The 18,801-nt window shown below is 33.3% G+C and overlaps 1 protein-coding gene across 2 annotated transcripts in view; it reads right to left on the minus strand.

The window, feature by feature from the left end:
• Positions 1-18,801, minus strand: part of ASCC3 (activating signal cointegrator 1 complex subunit 3) — a 263,437-nt gene that overhangs the window by 201,373 nt on the left and 43,263 nt on the right. For both annotated transcript variants that reach the window (XM_026844284.1, XM_026844285.1), the window contains exons 8-9: positions 3,972-4,172; positions 3,372-3,512 (exon numbers count right to left, since the gene is read on the minus strand). In XM_026844284.1, coding sequence (XP_026700085.1) covers positions 3,372-3,512; positions 3,972-4,172 — 342 coding nt within the window. The remainder of the gene's footprint in view (positions 1-3,371; positions 3,513-3,971; positions 4,173-18,801) is intronic.

The raw sequence follows: 18,801 nt of genomic DNA on the forward strand, positions 1-18,801 counted from the left end.
TCCCTTTTTTTGGCTAGCATTTTAATCTTTTAAAAATATTTGTAGAAAAAGTAATAAAGGCAGACCCCACTGCACATTAAGGGTGGATTCCTGAGAAGTGATACAGTTACCAATTTGTCAGATAAAGCAATTTTTCTTCATCAGAGTAAGCACAGCAGATGCATGTAATGACTTAGAAAATACCCATATTTAAACACATACAGGCAAAGTATGAAGGATGAAGCATGCAGAATGGAAAGGAAGGAGAAAGTTATCAGGATTGTCACTGAAGTGATACTTCTAATACCTGACAATCACCTCATTTTTACACCTTTCATTGTGGCTGATTTGATTCACTTGAGGATGAAAATTAAGATGGTGAAAATGTAACTGCTCAAAAAAGAGGCAGAAGACAACTGTCACAGAAGATTTATATCAGGCCTTCAGTTTCCTAGAAGAATCAGCTGAGATCTTCTGAAACAGTGATCCAACCTGAAATGTGTGCATCTACTTCAGTGATAATCCTACCCCTGCCTTTTATCTCCCACACTATATATATATTTTATCCCTGTGTATTTAAATTGTATACTTGCATCCACCTGCTATAGTGTTAATTCTTATGGGGAAAACTGCTTTACTGTTAAAAACAGGCACTACATCTATTACTCTAGTAAATGCTAGTAATGATTGGCAAAACAACTCTGAAATTATAAAGCAACAACACATATCAGAGTACTCCTGAGTGAGAAATGTATGCATTAGAGAGGCTGGCAAGTAAAATAAAATTTTGAAGCAAGGATCAATTTAATATAGGATAAAATGCAATGAAAGAAACCTGCTGGACAGGGTGGTTTAAGTGCATAGTTGATGAAAGAAAGCTCACGAATTCAATATATGCAAAGAGCAATAAGCAACATCCAGCACAACTAAGTGCCCTTTCCTCAGTTTACAATAAGGCTACATATTTTCTGTGCACTTTTAAAACAAAGCCCACTACTGGGCTCCAGAGTCTGCAAGAACAGCAGCAGCAGCAGCAATCAGTAACTCTGGGATTGGTGTTCTCTCTCCTCTGCACTGCCTACAATTCACAGAATTGTCTAGGTTGGAAAAGACCTTGAAGAAGAAAGACTGACTAGCTACAGCAAACAAAAGAAAACAAAATAATATTTCACAGGCCTAGAATTTTGGACTTTATATATTTGTCTTTTTAACCTTTCCAATGTTTTGAAGAGCAAAGAAGTAGACCTATTTTTGATGTAAATACAAAACTGAAAGTAATCAATGCTTTAATTATAGTTCCTTCGAAAATCTAGGAACTAAATTTTGGGTCACAAGTAACACAATTTCCAAATTTTTCCTCTTCTGGACACTATTTTTCTTCCACCTCCACTCCTCCAAAAACTTCAGCAACTACAAATATACAACACTTCAGATCAGTGTTTCTAACCTATGAAGTGCATAAGAAACCACAGAAATCCTCTGAAGATGAGTAAGTTTCAGATAAAAAAAAAATTCAAAGCAATGAGATGAGTCCATGGCAGGAAAAAAAATTTTTACCTAGGTCCTCCCCTTGCCATTTCTTCTTCTTATCATTTCTTGATATGTCTACTTTAGCCTCTCCCCCAAAATAAAATGAAGAATTATGCTACTACTGGTATTTTGGACTGAAATAGGAGAGCATGATGAAGTAGAAAGTCTTTCTACACTTAAGTTACTATGTTGCTCTAAATTCTTTGTATATATTAATAATCTCCCATTAATACAGTAATAATAAAGTTGTAAACTATTTTCCATACACACTTCTTAATAATGCCTGAAATTTTTGTGGGTTTTTTTTCTTTCCTTACTTCTTTACTAGATGCAAGCAGAGTTTTAGTGGTGAGATTTTATGAATTAGGTTGCAAATTAGAAAAGCAAAAGAAAATATCACTTTTCCATTCTACATTAATTCTGTTCATCAAGCTTTGTAGTTACATTCAGAGCAAGCTTTTCCACTGTCATTTCAGTTTTGGCATGCTCTCTCACTATTAAAACTCTGACCTACTTGATTATGTGCCCTAGCTGAAAAGTCTTGTGAAAACAGGAAGTAATTTTAAATTATAATTTCATATATGTAAATAATTTCAATTCCTAAAAGTCCCTATTGAAAAGTTTTTTATTTTGTAAACCCAAATTTTAGGCAGATGGCATTGCAAAGTAATTCTGATACGGTGCTTGTGATATTGCTGTTACTTATTGATATTGCTTTGTTATTTATTTGTTACCACAGCATTGTGTCTGTGTCAATGTGTACATATAAGTCTACTAATAAAGATGACTGTTATCCAGGACTTCATACTAGATTACTGCAGTGGTCCTCTTTATTATTAATAACATATAGACATCTTTTTCTTGTCATATGAAGAGTTTTCTCTAGTTTTACCATAAAAAAATCTAAAATGCATCAAAGCTAAGACTGGCAAAATATAACTCATGTGAATCAATAATTACTACAAGTTACATTTATAAATGTTCGTATCGATAATACAACCAATTCTTATTCTGTCTCTTGGACCAGGCAGGAGGAGGAAGAGCAATTGCAAGGAACTTTATGCAATAACAGATCTAAAGGTATCTCAATATTTAGGAAAAATGATATTTCACTGACACAAACAGCATTTTCTTGAACTAAACGTGACAGGAATTATCTGATGAAACAGAAACATCTCCATCTATGCAATACTATTTATGAGGCTAAAACCCCACATTTTATTAATTTATATAAATGTTTAAATGCTTAACCTTAGTGGTATCTTATACTTTTTCTCATTTGTCCTTAAAAAGGACAAGTGAGATCAGCCACTAACAGGAACCTACAGCTTTATTAACTTCTTTTTTTATAAAATAATAACTAAGTATTATTTTGACATATTTACAACAACATTACAATATTTCAAATTTATGTAGAATTTACCGTTTGCAGACCAGATCTTCAACTTACCAAAGAATGCCAAGTCTGAAATTATGAATGCTAGGTTCATGCAAACACATACATACAACACTTGGTTTATAATCCTGAAAGGGTAGGGGCACAACCCACTTAAATTCACAAGCTGGAAATCAGGTAAGATTTTATACAAAGGTTATATGGAAGTAGGGCACCATAGTGCTAATTCTAAATGGGAGAAACAGTTTAATGAGCCGATTGCTCACGATATTTCACATATGTTAGTGTTGTGATTACTTTGAATTGAACGTACATTTTGGAACACAACCAGTGTAATGACACACTCAGTAATAACATTTCAGCTGCTTCACCAATACTTTTACAAGGTGTTTGAAGAAAAGACCACTGTACTTATGAAGAGGTATGAATATACACAAAGAACAATATTTGAAAATATTAAGCATACCTGTGTTCGCAGAATTTCACCTTTTGACAGTTGCATATCACCAGTCAACTCTTTCACAGTAATGCCTAGTGGTTCCAAACGTTTGCTGAAGTAATTTGTCATTTCAGCTGCCAAAGCCTTCATAGGAGCAACATACACAATCTGCACCAAAAGGACATTCGCTTGATAAATGAGCAAACCCCACAATGTCGTTTGTTTCATGGCAACCATTACAAATCACAATTTATTGTGAAATATGATGCCAGGCGCTTACAGTGAAAAATCTTAATAGTGATATATGAAAAGTAGTTATCTTTGTTGGATAAGTGTGCAGCTGTTTAAAGGACAATGGATTTTGTTTATACAGCCTCATCACTTTGAAAATTGGTTCTGCATCAAAGCTAAATGCATTTTCATAGCTTTTTACTTGCATAATAAGATTTTTAAAACACAAATAACAGTATCTTTAACAATAATGAAATAAATCAAAACTGGCCTTATCTTTGACTTGGAAAAGTATAATACCCTTGAAAACTTCCTGATTTTATATTCCATGTATAACATATAATGGGTTTTACCTTAGAAGTTGAAAAGCTGTTACTTGGTTCATTAAACTCCTACCTTAAACTCATCCTTTTTGATAACACCATGCTGGACATGCTGGCGAATTTCATGAAGGACTGTCAGCATGGCAATGTTAGTCTTCCCAGCTCCAGTGGGGGCACAGATTAGCATGTTCTCATTTGTGTTGTAGGCAGTTTCGAAAACTATAGACTGGATTCGGTTTAATCTTTTCATGCCTTTAAAAGCAAGTTGTCCAATCTGTTAAAACAAAAAAAATGCATATTTTTGATTTTTCATATATATATATATATATATATGTATGTGTGTGTGTGTGTGTGTATACTTATATTAATCATAAGAAAAAAAACACATGGTAACAAAAGTTAGAATAACTGTTGAATATATTTATTATTCCAAGGTTTTTCTGAGGCCACCACTCCCACCCAACCTTCAAATATGAATCCATAAGGAAAACAAAATATGGCATGATAACATCTGATGAAATTAATCAAAATCTTTAGCCACATGCTATTTCCGCATTTAATTTCAGCATTTATATTTTTTTTAACTGAGCGTGACCAAAGCAAATATACAATAAAATAATGACCTACTAATAACTATGCATCAGTAAAACAGCAATAGTCAGATTAGATGAATATGTATCTTTAAATCTAAGATGACGAACTACAACTACTCTAATGGAAGAAGAGGCAGCAATACAGAGGAACCTACTGAAGAAAGATTTAAAAAATTATTTATGATTAATTTTGCCTCTAATAAAATTTAATTATGCAAACAAACACAGACATAAATTCAGTAGCAACCTTCTCTTTCATTCTGAGGAAAACTCCATCTTGCAATTGTTCAGGCCTTTCTCCAACAACACAACAAACTGCAGCCTCCAAAAGGAACATAAAACTTGTATATGTAGTCCCAAATAAACTTTGAGAGCGTTTTCAAAAATTAAATTATATAGTTATATAGGCAATTATAGTTATTATAGTTTAATTTATGTTTAAATCTTTTGAGATATAAATCAGTAAATAAAAGACTTTGTTGTTCTTGTTCTCTCTGAAAAATAAGATTTTCACCAAGAAAGAACTGCTGTAGAGTTAAAATTTCTGCATTTGAAGATTCTAAAGCTTTTGCAGCTGAAGAACAGACCCTTAAGATAAAAATTTCATTTTCTAATAAACCTGCTTTTTCTTAGTTACTTTTCACAGACATTTAAAAGAGACAGCAAAACACACAATTATTTCCTTTCTACAGATTTAATTACCTGCACTATTAATTATCTTGTATTAATAATCATAAAAAGCATCTTACTGGTATTTTTGATGCTTATAATTTTTATTTTATTTGTAGGAAACGACAAAAGTACAAATTTACTGTAAAGAACAGTCCTGAAAGTCCCATTCTGAAGATCTCTTTTTCCATTATTCTGGGTGCTTTAGTTAATTTACAGTCATTCACTATGGCAATAGTCTCTCCTATACTAAAAACATTCTTTCCAATACTAAGCAAGTTATTTGAGCAGGACCCAATTTATTACTACGTCAAGTAATGCAAGCTTAGGAATGAGGGCTTCATTGGCTATTCAAATCAACTATTTTATTTAACTTTGTGAATAACAGCACTAGGTCTTTCATTTTGTTGCAGCTTCTCGGCAGTAGCCTCATGTTAAGAGGCTGAGATGCAAATCACAAATTTACATTAATACACCATTTTCACAATATATGACAATGCTCTACTCTTAAATGTAAAGAAATTATGTACTTAATGACTGGTTAACTGTAGTTTTATTTTAGAGGATTAGAAGTACTGAAAAATGGCATTCATTGAGATAAAAGTCAATGAAAATGTTATGCAATCAACACACTATTGCCTTTTGAAAAATGTTCTTTTCAGTTTAGTAGTACCTTTGACTTAGAAAACCTTTCAGGTTGAAAACTTGTGCAACATAGAAAAAAACAAGTTCCATTCCAATCATGGATTGCATTTGTATTTAGAGGGTTGACACATTTCAGATACATTCAAATAAGTGTTACGTGTCTTTGGTGAAGGAAAAATCTAATGCAAATACTTCCAGTGCTTTTCATCAAGTTTCTCCAATTTTTTAAGTGGCTGACTTTCAGGATTACAACAGTTTTCACTATTAATGTTCTTTCACAGTTTATTCTGCCTGCAAGATTGCAGAAAGTGTATTTGTTTTGCAACAAGTTTTGTATACCTAATACTTGGTGTATTTGTCTTCAAAATTCATTTAATACTCATGAATGAGACTATTATAAAGTATTAATGGGTTTCCTGGAGACCTGCTGTTTACATTAGTGCTACCAGTGTTCAATCAGGTATTGTTATGGTCTACTTAGAAATTTTAGGTTTCCAATTTTCCTGTTACTTCATTCTGACATTTTTTGACAGGTCTTTGAAAATGGTTATATTTTCCCTTTTACCTTCCATTCCATCTAAATGGTTTTAGAAGGTATTATAAACACCATAAAGTTCACACTGATAAACACTATTTACGGTGTTTATAACAAAGGATCTATGGAGAGAAACTCAGAAACATAACTGGTGATTACAGAATTGAACTAGTAAGTGCTGCACAATATGTATATTATCTAAAGAAGCAGTTTTAAAACAAGAGCAGAAACATAGTTGTCTAAGTAAAGTCTAATGTAAGTATCTTTAGAAAAGAATAACAGGAGTTTTTCAGTCACATAGTTGAACACGCATGGCTTTACACATACGGATCACCTTACAGTTGTGTGATTGTTAATATCCTTAAATAAAGTATGTTTTTAAGTGCTTTCTTAAAGTACTGCCTGTAGGAATATATTGTTCCAGCTTCTCTTAATCTTTTAAGTGGGCAATGTTTTTCCCCTTTTTTTTCCTCTACATTTGGAAGAAATATACTACAGTCCTGGGACAAACATAGGAGCAAAAATAAATAACTATTTCAATAAATAAAAATAATTTCCTGTCTATTTTCCTACTGAAAAATAGTAACACCATGGATTAAGGATGACTTGGTAAGCAGCAATAAATAACCAGATGTTCCAGAAGCACCAGAGGAAGCTGTGTAACACATTAGGAAAACTAACCTCAACTTCTTTTCCGGAAAGATGCTAAGCCTATTAAACAAGGAATATTAAAAGTGGAATAAAGATTAATGAAAAGTAAAACCCATAAAAGCCTGGTTAAGAATTAGAAGTTTGGGCTTTTTTTAAAATAATGGTATTCTCACCGGAATCTAGACCTTCACTCAGCACTATTTTCAAATAACACAAAAGAAAAATGAGGGCACTGAAACCCACAATCACATTACATGGTTAATGCATAATATTCTTTGAAAGGTGACTCTGCAGGAACATATCAAGGATTAAAAAAACAAGAGAAAGGAATTCCAGGGAAAAACAGTATCTTAAGACTTCTTCAAACCAACTCCCCAGTTGGTTGAAAAAATGTTATAGGTTACCCTTTCCCCAAATTAATTTTATTCTAAACAGTAAGTACAAGCACATGATCCAAAACCAGCAGTTCTGCCCTGAAAAATCCATAAGAAAAAAATGGACAGTAGACAGGAATGCAACAGTATGCACAGAGATCCACAGTTTGACAAATGTACTAGAAGATTAGCTTTTTTAATTTGTCATTTACACAAGCTACCTAGTTTGAAAGCTGAAACCAATTTTTTTCCCTCTGGCATACTAACATCAGTCATGACTCCTACAGATCAATTCTTTCACAGATAAATCAGTAAAAATCCCTTCTTGCTTAAAGGACTGTTAGCCACTGGATGGCAGAATGTGTTTTTTACTGAAGGTGAATGAGATGCAACATTCTTCAGCTTTCTATTCCACTGTTGATTTACCCCTAGAATTCTACACAAACCAAAGGAAATTAAAGCAGAATACAATCTGAGCGCCATTCTCAACAAACAGGGTTTCATGCCTAAAATGGTGCCATTTTTACATAAGGATGAATCAGTGTGGAAGACCACTGAAAGCAACTCTTTCCACAAACCAGATGATATCAAAGAGAGCTTTGATATGAATGTATAAAACATTTATTTTTATTTCAGTAAGGAATTTATTATTACAATTAATGCTTTCATGAGTGAATGAGATTACACCTAATGAAGATATTCTAAATTAGCCATTTCATTAGAAAGATATTTGTGTTTTGTTGCTCTAACAGCAATTTAAAAATAGGACAAAACTGTTAAAGTCATTAAAGCAATATTCACGAATGAGTAATTTTTCCAGTTTTCATGTAATACTAGACAAATTTTCTCATGGTCTGAAATAAAGAAATGTTAGTAATCTATATGAATTTCCATAGCATAAAACCACCTTAAATAAATGTTCTATAATGATGACTTCTTCTGTCGTACAATAATAAAATAATATGATTACTACCCATTTATCATAATCCATGGCACTCATAAACCAAGATTAAACTTCTATCATTTTCCCTACTTATTGACTTAATTTTAAGTAGATATATTTTAACCAGAGTACCTTATATATTTCAGGTACAACAAATCCCATTCTGCGGTCAGTTGTTCTGTTGCACTTTCAGTTAAAAAAATATTTGATCTACCTGGTAATAGCATGACTAAACTAATTTACAGAAAATCCATGAAATTCAGGAAATGAAGTTCAGATATCCCTCGTCCTGATATATAAATGATCTGTAGGTCATCTTTCCTGTTTGATGTACTTTGGAATGTTGTTGGTTAAAACACAAACTCATACACACATTTATTTATATACACACATGTATTTATATGTATATGCACATACACATTTTAATAAATAGATTCCCACTATCCCTCCAAATTACAAATATTTAGTAGTCCCCTTGCTTTCTAATTATGCATGTATACACTTAAAGGTACACTTAGAAAGAAAAATGTTGTACCTGGGGACTTCCACAGCCTCCCTCTCCTGATGATACTTTCCATATTCTGCTACCTTCTTTCATGGAGGTTGTAGCTCATGAGATTTAGGAACAATAATAAATAAAAATATAACCACATAAATACCATAAAGGTAAAATTAATTTTATATTATCTCAGGAGCTATTTGAGAATACAATTAATTTCCTCCCTGCCCCAAAGACTGAAATGTTGGCTTTCAAAGTGCGTACATACCTTTTAAGCAAAAGCTCATAACACGTAAAAGAAAAACTGCATGATGTTTGGATCTGCTCCATTTAGCACCAAATCGTATCAGTGAGATTTCATTGGACTTAGGGGGACAATTTTTGCAGGAACAAGTAGCATACACAAAGATATGAAAACTATACAAGCGTACCAAATAGAATTTAGGATTGGCTTTGGGCCATAATCAGCATTACAATTTCTTGAAGTGTAAATTATGTCTCATCCAAAGTGTAGTACCTGAAGAGTTATGTGCTATAAAAGAAGCTTAGACTAAAACACATTAGAAAAATTCAAGTAACAAAAGGCACCAGAGAAACAGCAGCAGGTTTCAAAGCTGTATGTACTACAAGTGACTGGACTAGAAATAAAAGCAAATCTTGTATGGTGTGGCAATCCATGTTACTGTCAGTGGTAATCACAGAATCATTTAGACTGAAGGTCATCTAGTCCAACCTTCCTGCTCAAAGCAGGATCAGCTACATCAGGTGGTCCAGGTTTGTGTAGCTAGGTTTTAAATATCTCCATGGATGGAAACTCCACAGCCTCTCTGGGCAAGGTGTACCAGTCTTTAATGACCTCACAGTCAAAAATTACTTTCCTGTGTTCAGATGAAATTTCATGCGTTTTAATTTGTGCCTATTGCCTCTGTTGCTGTCACTAGGCACCACCAAGGAAATTCTGGCTCCCCCTTTGTTAATTATTCTCACATCAGGTATTTATAAAATTTTCCCTGGGCCCCCTCTTCTTCAGCTCTCTCAGCCTTTCCTCACATGAAAGATGTGAGGTCCCTTAACTAGATTAAGAAGCCAGAAGAAATTCCTAGAAATGACAGATAATGAAACATAAGGGTAAAATTATAATCTGACATCCTATAGAACACAGAATCACAGCCTATGAGACTTTGCTGAATAGTTTTTGTTTGTGAATGTTTTTGATTTAAATGAAATATCATCTTTTAGAAAACTATGGAGTCTTAATTATTAAAATTATCACCACATTCAATGGTTAATGCAATGGGTATTTAAGTGGCAGTAGAAACCTGGGAAATTTTCATAACTTGAGTTTATATTACTGTCATTAAACTCAAAAGAAACTCTGAAAAATTTTCCTAGATTCTGGCAAAGAGTTCACAGGAATAAAAAAGTATCCTCAGGAAAAAAAAAATAAATTAAAAATGTTTATTATATATGAAAGGATTACCTCTGCTTAAAGCTATCACAGCACACAAACTATAAAAATTATTATGGCTTTACTTTATTTGGAAAGCTGCTTTTAAATCCTGATTAAACATTTCCCCTCCAGACTTTCAGACTTCATTTTTTTCAAGATACTGAAACTGTTAGTTTTCTGACAGTTATTCAGTTCCATGAAATGTGAAAATTCTGGACAGCTCATAACAGTGAGTGTTCTTCAACAAATTTTCAATAAAAAAGAACCAGTCTCCATCCAGAGGAAGTCCAGCACAGTTCCATTAAAAACCGAATTGCAGCAAAGTCTAGTAGTATATTAGTTTCTTACTAATTACGGTAAAATAAGAACTCCTTGAAAAAAAACATCCAGTAAGAAAAAAATAAATCAAAGAATAAAATCCCTCTATGTCTGATGTTATTTTTTGTTTTTTAAAATTATCAGTCCTACCATCTGCTCTCATGAACAAAGAAGAGAGATCTACTCAAAAGCAAGCATTTTCAGGGAAAATATTTAAGTTCATATATGACATCTAAGAGCTAATATTGCCTGAAGGAATTTCAACAAAATTCCTTTTAAGTCTACAGAGACGTTGCCACCAACATTATCTTAACTATTCTCTTGATGAGCTACGCTGTACAAATAACTGCAGCAGTCAGACTTTTTTCTATAGATTTCTGTATTATTCAACCACTTATGGTTGCATTGAAAATACAATATTGAGAAATATTCTTTGGTTTAATGTATCGATTAAAACCAAAGACTTCTGCATGTATAGACTCAAAATCACTTTGATGGAAATGATGAGGGGAAAAAGTTAATAACTAATGCGTGCCTTTAAGACTGAACCTTTTGCCCACCTAGCTGCAGAAAACTGATAAAAACAGCATATCAAAAATAAGGGAGATACAGCCTGCCTAGAAGACAATGGGATTATACAGAGACGGGTTCTGACCACCCGAAGCACACAGCTCAGCAGAAACTATCAAAAGATCAGAAGTTTACCAGTGAGGAAGACTTCGAGACTTCATCAAACGATCACCATAGAACACCCAACGACCACCACCACATTTTACAAAGCATGCGTGGTTGGGGCAGGAACTACATAAACTATTTCTGGGAAATCATTTGAATGTTCCCGCCTTTTCTTGGAAACATTATGCACATGTATGTATTCTGCCTATATAGCCTGAGGACTTTTAACTCTTGTGTGCCTGCGTTAGGAGGAGAGATTCACACACACAGTCCCATAATAAAGGAATACCTGATGAATAACTCTGGTTATTGAGTTTTCACTACATCAGATGGGAAAGCATCATAGTTCCAAGGCTTTCACTGCTCTGATTTAAAACACTTAAAAAGCTTGAGGAATCTCCGCCCCTCACTGAGAGAAATGTTGTGCTCCTCAACCTAGTTATAATATGACAAAAGATTATAGACAGAATGATTATACCCTCTGGTGATTTGATTTGAGGAAATGGATAACAAAGTGTTGCAGAAAGATTTTTCCATAAAAGCAACTATTTCTACAGTACAGCAAATGTACATAAATTTTGGCATCCAAACAGACACACAGGCGATATTCTGATTTCAGTGACACTATTGTAAACTCAAAAATATCTGATGTCAAGAGAATTATTCCAGATTATATCAATGAAATGGAGATCAGAACACAGCCTCTTCTTAGAGCTTTCTGATACCATTTGTGCTTTACACAAAAAAATTACCTTGTAGTAATGTAGCTAGTAGGAAAATAGCAAAGGGAAAATTGGCAACAGTTGTGGTATTTTCGAATATCAGATGTTAGAATTTTATGAGGATAGAAGGAATTGAGTTTAATTTGTTCACATTTCATCCAAATCAACAGTATCAAATAAAGAGGGTTTCTTTCCTGTAAAATTTTTAAATAACTTATGCTATACAAAGCTAAGAGGATGGAAGAGCGAAATACAAAAATAGCCACAAAGTTTAAAACATTTAAAATGCTGTTACTCTTAACAGCAAGGTTCCTCCTGTACTGCTGCACATTGACTACCAACATCTCACTGATTTTTCTAGATGGAACAATGAGGAAACAGGTTTATATGCCACAGCCTATTCTATAGACTTTGGGTTTTTTCCATTCAGAGAATACCCTTATAAGTCCTTACACTTATATACAACTAAAACAGACGCCTAGTTCTGCTGATGGCACGTTGCTCCCTTAATTTATTCCCCTGGGAAAACACAGTGTGTCTCTAAAAGGAAAGAGGAAAAAAAACAAAAAAATCACTGTTAGAGGCACACTGTCTCAAAAGCAACTGCAATGAAAGAGTTAATACAGAAATCCCTTTTCTAGCATATAGACACTGCAAGACAAAGAGAGAAACCCAACAAATAAGAAAGATAACAACTGCATCATGAAAGGAATTACATAAATTCTAGCCACTGGTGAGAATAAAGTTACTCTACTAACATGGAACATAAAAACTGAAACCCTTTTATGAAACTAATATATAAGTTTTAGCTAACTTTTCCCAAATAAAGAGGTTAAGAGGTTATGACATGATACGAAAGTATACACAAAGTAATTTTTGAAAGCTGAATTCTTTCATGAATTGCATTTTTGAACTAGCTCTCATAATTTTGAAAGAAACGCACCATATCAACAGAGTTCTAATTTATTCTTTTCCTTCCATATGTTTGTTGCAGTTTTGAAAGAATGTCACTACTAATAAAAAAAAAAAAAAAAAGAGAGAAAAAGATTTCTAAGCAGTTAATTGTGTTGATGAAGGCATACATTAATATCAAAAAAAGGTGTGGTCACTGCAACTAGCCTAGACAGATAACTGTAAAATCTAGTAGGGATGGAGAGTACTGACAGAAAATATAATAGTAGATAGTTTTTGGCCAAACCTGAAAAATTATGACCATGAGGAAGAAACAGACATCAGACAAAAGAGATCAATGTTTAGGCCCTCCCATACCACACAGACATGTGAAGGATTGAGGTATGGGTCAGGATAAAGAGAAAACCTTCTACAGGGCTGCATCTGGGCATTTCCATTCAGCAATTCTCAGGATTTAGATTAATGGAAAAATCAAGACACTGAAAACTACAGAATCACAAACATTGAAAAGTTGATGAAGATAGTTCTTGCTTAGCAAACAGCCCTACAGATCTTAACAGAGCTTTCACACCTACTTTGAAAAGGATACATGCTGCAGGTTACAACTGGACCAGACTTTTTGTTTTGCTATTATACTATAGTAGCTATTGATATCCAAACCATTCTTTATTTGTTCTGATGTAGGCAAATTACTGATGCAAAACCTGAGAAAGGCATTCTTATTTAGCTTAAAGACACATCTGAAAAGCCAAGAAGTCTCCATCTAAGGAGAAAGCATGGCAGGGAGACAGTCTCATGCTTAGAGGTCCAAAAGGACAAAGGTCCACATGTATTAAAAGTAAGGGTAAGAGGAATCAGGAACACAGGAAATTAACTCTTACATAGCCTCAGATGACTCAAAAAATCCCCACCCTTTTCAGATTCAGGAAACAAAAGCAGAGAAGAGGGAATATTTGCACAGAAGTCTCCTTCATTATATGTTCAGTGATAAGTAATTCCTATGAATGGCTAAATACAATCTTCTTCCTCTGTACTTTGTTTCCTGCCAATGAGAAGTTCCTATTTCCCTTCTCCAGATTAATTTCCTATGCACTACAGACAAAAGAAATGGTTTCTACTATTATTATTACACAAAGCACACCTATCTGTTCATATGAAAAAAAAAAATAACTCCACTCTTACCTGATGTGTTCAGTTCCAATATTCTAACTGAAAAATTAAGTGGTAGAATAATTCCAATTTTCCAATTAGATTTCAGAGAGTATTTTGTTATCGTAGAATAAGATACAAAACACACACACAAAAAACTATGTCCTTCTTTAAAAGACTTCATATTACTTGTTGCTCCCTGTTCTACAACCTTGTAGTAGAACAGGGTAGGTAGTTGTAGTCTAACAACTACCTCTCCGAAAATTTTAAAACTTCCACTATATTAGCAGTTACTATGTGATCTTGAAGTTAATGGAAACTGCAAGTCTAAAATGAATAGCCTATCAGATATCAAGTCAATCTTTTAGTCACGTAGCTCATTTATATGAAAACCTTTTAAAAACATTTAGAACTATTTGGTGATTTCTAACTGAATCCCTTGATGGACAATCTCTGCCCCATTTCTATTACTGAAAGACCTGGGACATTCTTAGCCTACATAAGATATTCATGTCTCAAGGAGAGTACTGAAAATTGTGCTAATTAAAGACAAACATTAAAATCAGACAAAGTATAACTTGTTTAAAATATTTTCAGTGAGAGTTAATCTTTTAAATGTTACAGCGTATCAGAATTCCTCATCTTTGAAAATTTGCACTTTGAGATTACATTTCTTAAAAATAAAAAAACCAATTTGGGTCTTGAGTATAATTTTAATTAAATTTAAAATACTATCCTGTATTTTTCTTTAAATTGAAGACCAATTACTCCTAAGAATGAAAGCTTGCCTTCAGGTATCCTATCAAAGTGAAGCAGACTGCTGCATTCTTCCACCCTCGTACTATGAAATTCCATTGAGAAATGGCTATCCTCTAAGCAGGATGCAGCAGATGCACATTATTCACTCTCCAGTCTTAATTATCAAAATGACTAAAGCTACTTTTGAGTTGCTTTCATTAAAAAATTTACAGATCTCTGCATGTGCTTTATATCAAAAATTATCTATATTCAGTCAATGACACAGAGGTACCTCCCTAAAGAATGAAAAACAAGTTACTTCCTCAATTTAAATATTTCACTTATGATCATTTAAAGAGGTCAGCAAACATAACAGATGCAAAGTCACCAGGTAAATAGAATTGAATTTCAAATATTACAGTGATTATGTACAAGAGGAGAAAAAAGCTGGATCTCTGAGCTACACACAGCTGCACTGTGGAAGAACATGTCTACCTGAAATACTTCTTGGATTTTTACTGACCATTGGTTTTAATCTAAAAATTTTAATACATAAATAAAAGTTACTCAATTTACAGTCAGTTGAACATCACAATTTGGAGCCTAAATATTGACTTTCTCTGAAAGCAAATTTAAACCTGTCTTTAAGAGCAGGGTTAACAGCACTTCATATTCTGTAATTTTAAAATATAGATATCTTTCAGTATTTTTATTTTTAAATAAACCCTAAGTAATTCAATACTATTTTATGTACCCAGAGGCATCAGTTCTAATTATTCATGTAGAAACAAATACTTAATTTGTTAACACAGAAGCCACTTCAGGATAATGTTTTCAAACTATTTACTTTAACTCACCCTTAACATATGACATAAACGATTTCTTCCTTTTAATACCTAATAAACCCCAGAAAAACTAACAGAGTATTCTGAAGGGTAATTATAGTTGAAACTAGTAATAATTTTAACACATCAAGTAAAAATGAAAGGGTGGCAAACAAAAGAATATTCCCAGAGGAATAACAATTGCTGTCATAATCCTTCTACAACTCAATTTTCTTCTCTATTTCAGTTAATTTCACAGTACTGCTAACCAAGAAGGCAGTGCTGTTTTACAATACAGATGTTAAATAACTTTTTCCTAAATTTTACAAGGGAAAACAACAAGAACAAGTAGGCTTTTTTATTTTTCTCTACACCAACACAGCTACTTCATTTTCCCAAATACCAACTAAACCAGCAGCATTCACAGAAGTTTTTTCTACCTGATATACCATAGGAAAATAAAAGGTAGCTGAGGTATGACGACTGTGTGGTAAGGTCACCAATGTCTGGGAACAACAAGCATCAAAAGACAAAAAGTACAACAGTTTTAAAAAATATTTGGGAAATATGTCTAATGACTTCTAATTGTAAAATATATTTTGATGTGCCCCCCCCCCCCCCCGAGATATTTCCCAAACTACATCAAACAAAAACTGTAAACCTGGTCTTCAGTAGGGTAAGCTCCCCCATACTGACTGCATCCATTAGTAAGACACTATGCACAGTGTAGCTGAGAGTTTTGGCTGCCATATCTGGATTTGTTATGAGAATGAGAAACTTTCACAGACTCCTACTGCTCAGAAGTAGTGCACTTCTGCACAAGAAAACAGCCCCGATTTTTTTTTCTTTCTTTTCTTTCAGTATTTGGCATTAGTTTCATTGGTTGAATCTTTACACAAATTAAAATCCTGACAGGTAAAAGCAGGTACTTTGTTAGATTACTTCTAGCTACAGGCAGATGCATCTATTCCCACAGTGGCTCAGCAGGTGCTTTTCAGCAGCTGGTGCCCTTTACTGGTTTGCCTTTGTAAGTGTTCCCATCAGATTTTCAACCATTTCAGAGGCAGCACTACACAATATACACACACTTGGCAGCTGTGTATAAAATGAAACAGGCTTATCGTTTTATTCAAATCAGATGCAGTCAATTTTACCTCATGTTAATATTAAAAAATGCATTTCCCTATTCATATTTACTATTTGCATGAAAAGAAGTGAACAAAATACCAAATAACTAAGAATATGCAACTCTCCCATGACAGCATCTACTAAATATTTTTCAGCAATTTTTGCTTAGTGTATCATCACAGCCGTGCTAGTTTAAAGAACAGACTAGAAGTAATTAAGTTCTCTATATTCACCAGTACAGATATTCTACTAGACTTTGACCCATACTGTCAATTTTTCTTGTCTTCAAACTTACACTGCCCAAGAAGAGATAACTCAGATTTCACAGGTCTCATCAATAAAAAAAAATTGTCTATTACTAGTACTTAGAATAAGCAGAGTATCTATAAATGGGAAGATCTGTTTGTTTCAATTACAACTTCACTAATGAAAGGATATTTTAAAATAGTATTTTAACTTCACAATGATTTCTTCTTGCTGTATCTACATTTATCAGTGGTTTTTGCATATGTTTTCATTAGTATCAAGGTTTTGAAAGTAAAAATGTGTGTAAAAACACAACCCAGACTGACACAACAAAGAGCATATTTATCAGTTTTTCATAGTATCCTTGCCACCTTCAACATCTCCAGTGTCTTAAAAGTAGCTTGTTCATGTAACACAACTGTCAAAATTCTAAGATGTTAAAAGGATCTTATATATGTTAAGCCAACACCAAAAATAAAGCTATAATGTATTATACAATATACTATCCTAATAGTGTTTAAAAACTGATGTTTAATGAAAAAAAAGACAAAAGCCTTGATAATCTTAAAAAGAATAAAAGCAGAAGACTACAAAATGTCTTCAACTAAACTTCACATGACACTACGACAAAGGCAACGTAAGGATCAAATAATAAGGTCATATTTTAAGCAGCCAATTTTGAGACCCTATAAGACAAGGAAATTAATTAGGTTATAGCTGAATAGCAAGGAGAAGCCCACTGGCCAAAAAGATAATTTTTCACCTTTGTGAAAAGTCGTCTGAAAAATCTGTGTAGATGAGCTAAACCAGCACATACTGAAAAGAAACCTTTATTCCATCTGATTCTAAAAGAATCAAACTTGCCCAGTGTTAAACCAAAACAAATAAACCTGCTGTGAGCCCTACCAAAAGATGAGTTTATGACAGAGGTAGACAACACTTTTTTGGAGTAAGAAAAAGGATACATTACAAGTTGTTGTGTTGATTGTTTTTTTAAACCAGGGAAACGCACAATCTGAAAAGACAGGTGCAAGTGGTTATCTATGAATTTCTCCGATAATGCTGGTAACCCAAAATTTTAAGAAAGTATCTGCATTACTTCCCCATTCTTATGGGACAATAATGAAAGCCTGTTTTCATTATACTTCTCTGGTGAATGTTTTTCTAATCTCTATAAAAATAATCTGCTTTTAAAAGATTACATTACAGTGATTCAATTCATAACATCATATCAAAAATAAAAGTCACATATGAATAAGCCAAGGACGATATAGTTTGAGCAAATACAGGCTTAGATGTGAGCAGTTATATAATACCTAGCTCTGAAACTCATGAGCAGTATGATGTATTTGCTTCCTTTACCTTCATTCCCCTCCATCCCCAAAGAGGTAAACTATGGCATTACTTCCACAACGGTGGACTGACACAGATTGTTTCAGTACATATGGGCTGCTGCTCAGTGAAAGCTGCTTTTTGCTCTTCATAAAATCTGACGTGAGATTTGGTTCTTGTCTCTCTCCAATTATTCATCAACTTCCTCTCCTTTTTGCATCCTACATATATTTGTATAAGGGACATGATCAGCTTGAATATCATTTTTGCACACAGATTTTTTTTTCTTTTTAAAAATAAAGAAGCAAAAATCTGTCAAGCTGAGGGATGCTTAGGGGAGGTTATATAAAACATTGGTGATAGGTCTGTTAAAAAGCATCTGTTACTTTCAAAACCAACTTTGCATTAGTAGGAAACATATATATACACACACACACTTGTGTACAGATATATTTTATAAATATTTTTTAAGATATAAACTTTATGTATTATGGTCTTTT

This window comes from Athene cunicularia, assembly GCF_003259725.1.
Source record: "Athene cunicularia isolate RWA chromosome 3 unlocalized genomic scaffold, athCun1 chr3_part1, whole genome shotgun sequence".
NCBI classification, from domain to species: domain Eukaryota; kingdom Metazoa; phylum Chordata; class Aves; order Strigiformes; family Strigidae; genus Athene; species Athene cunicularia.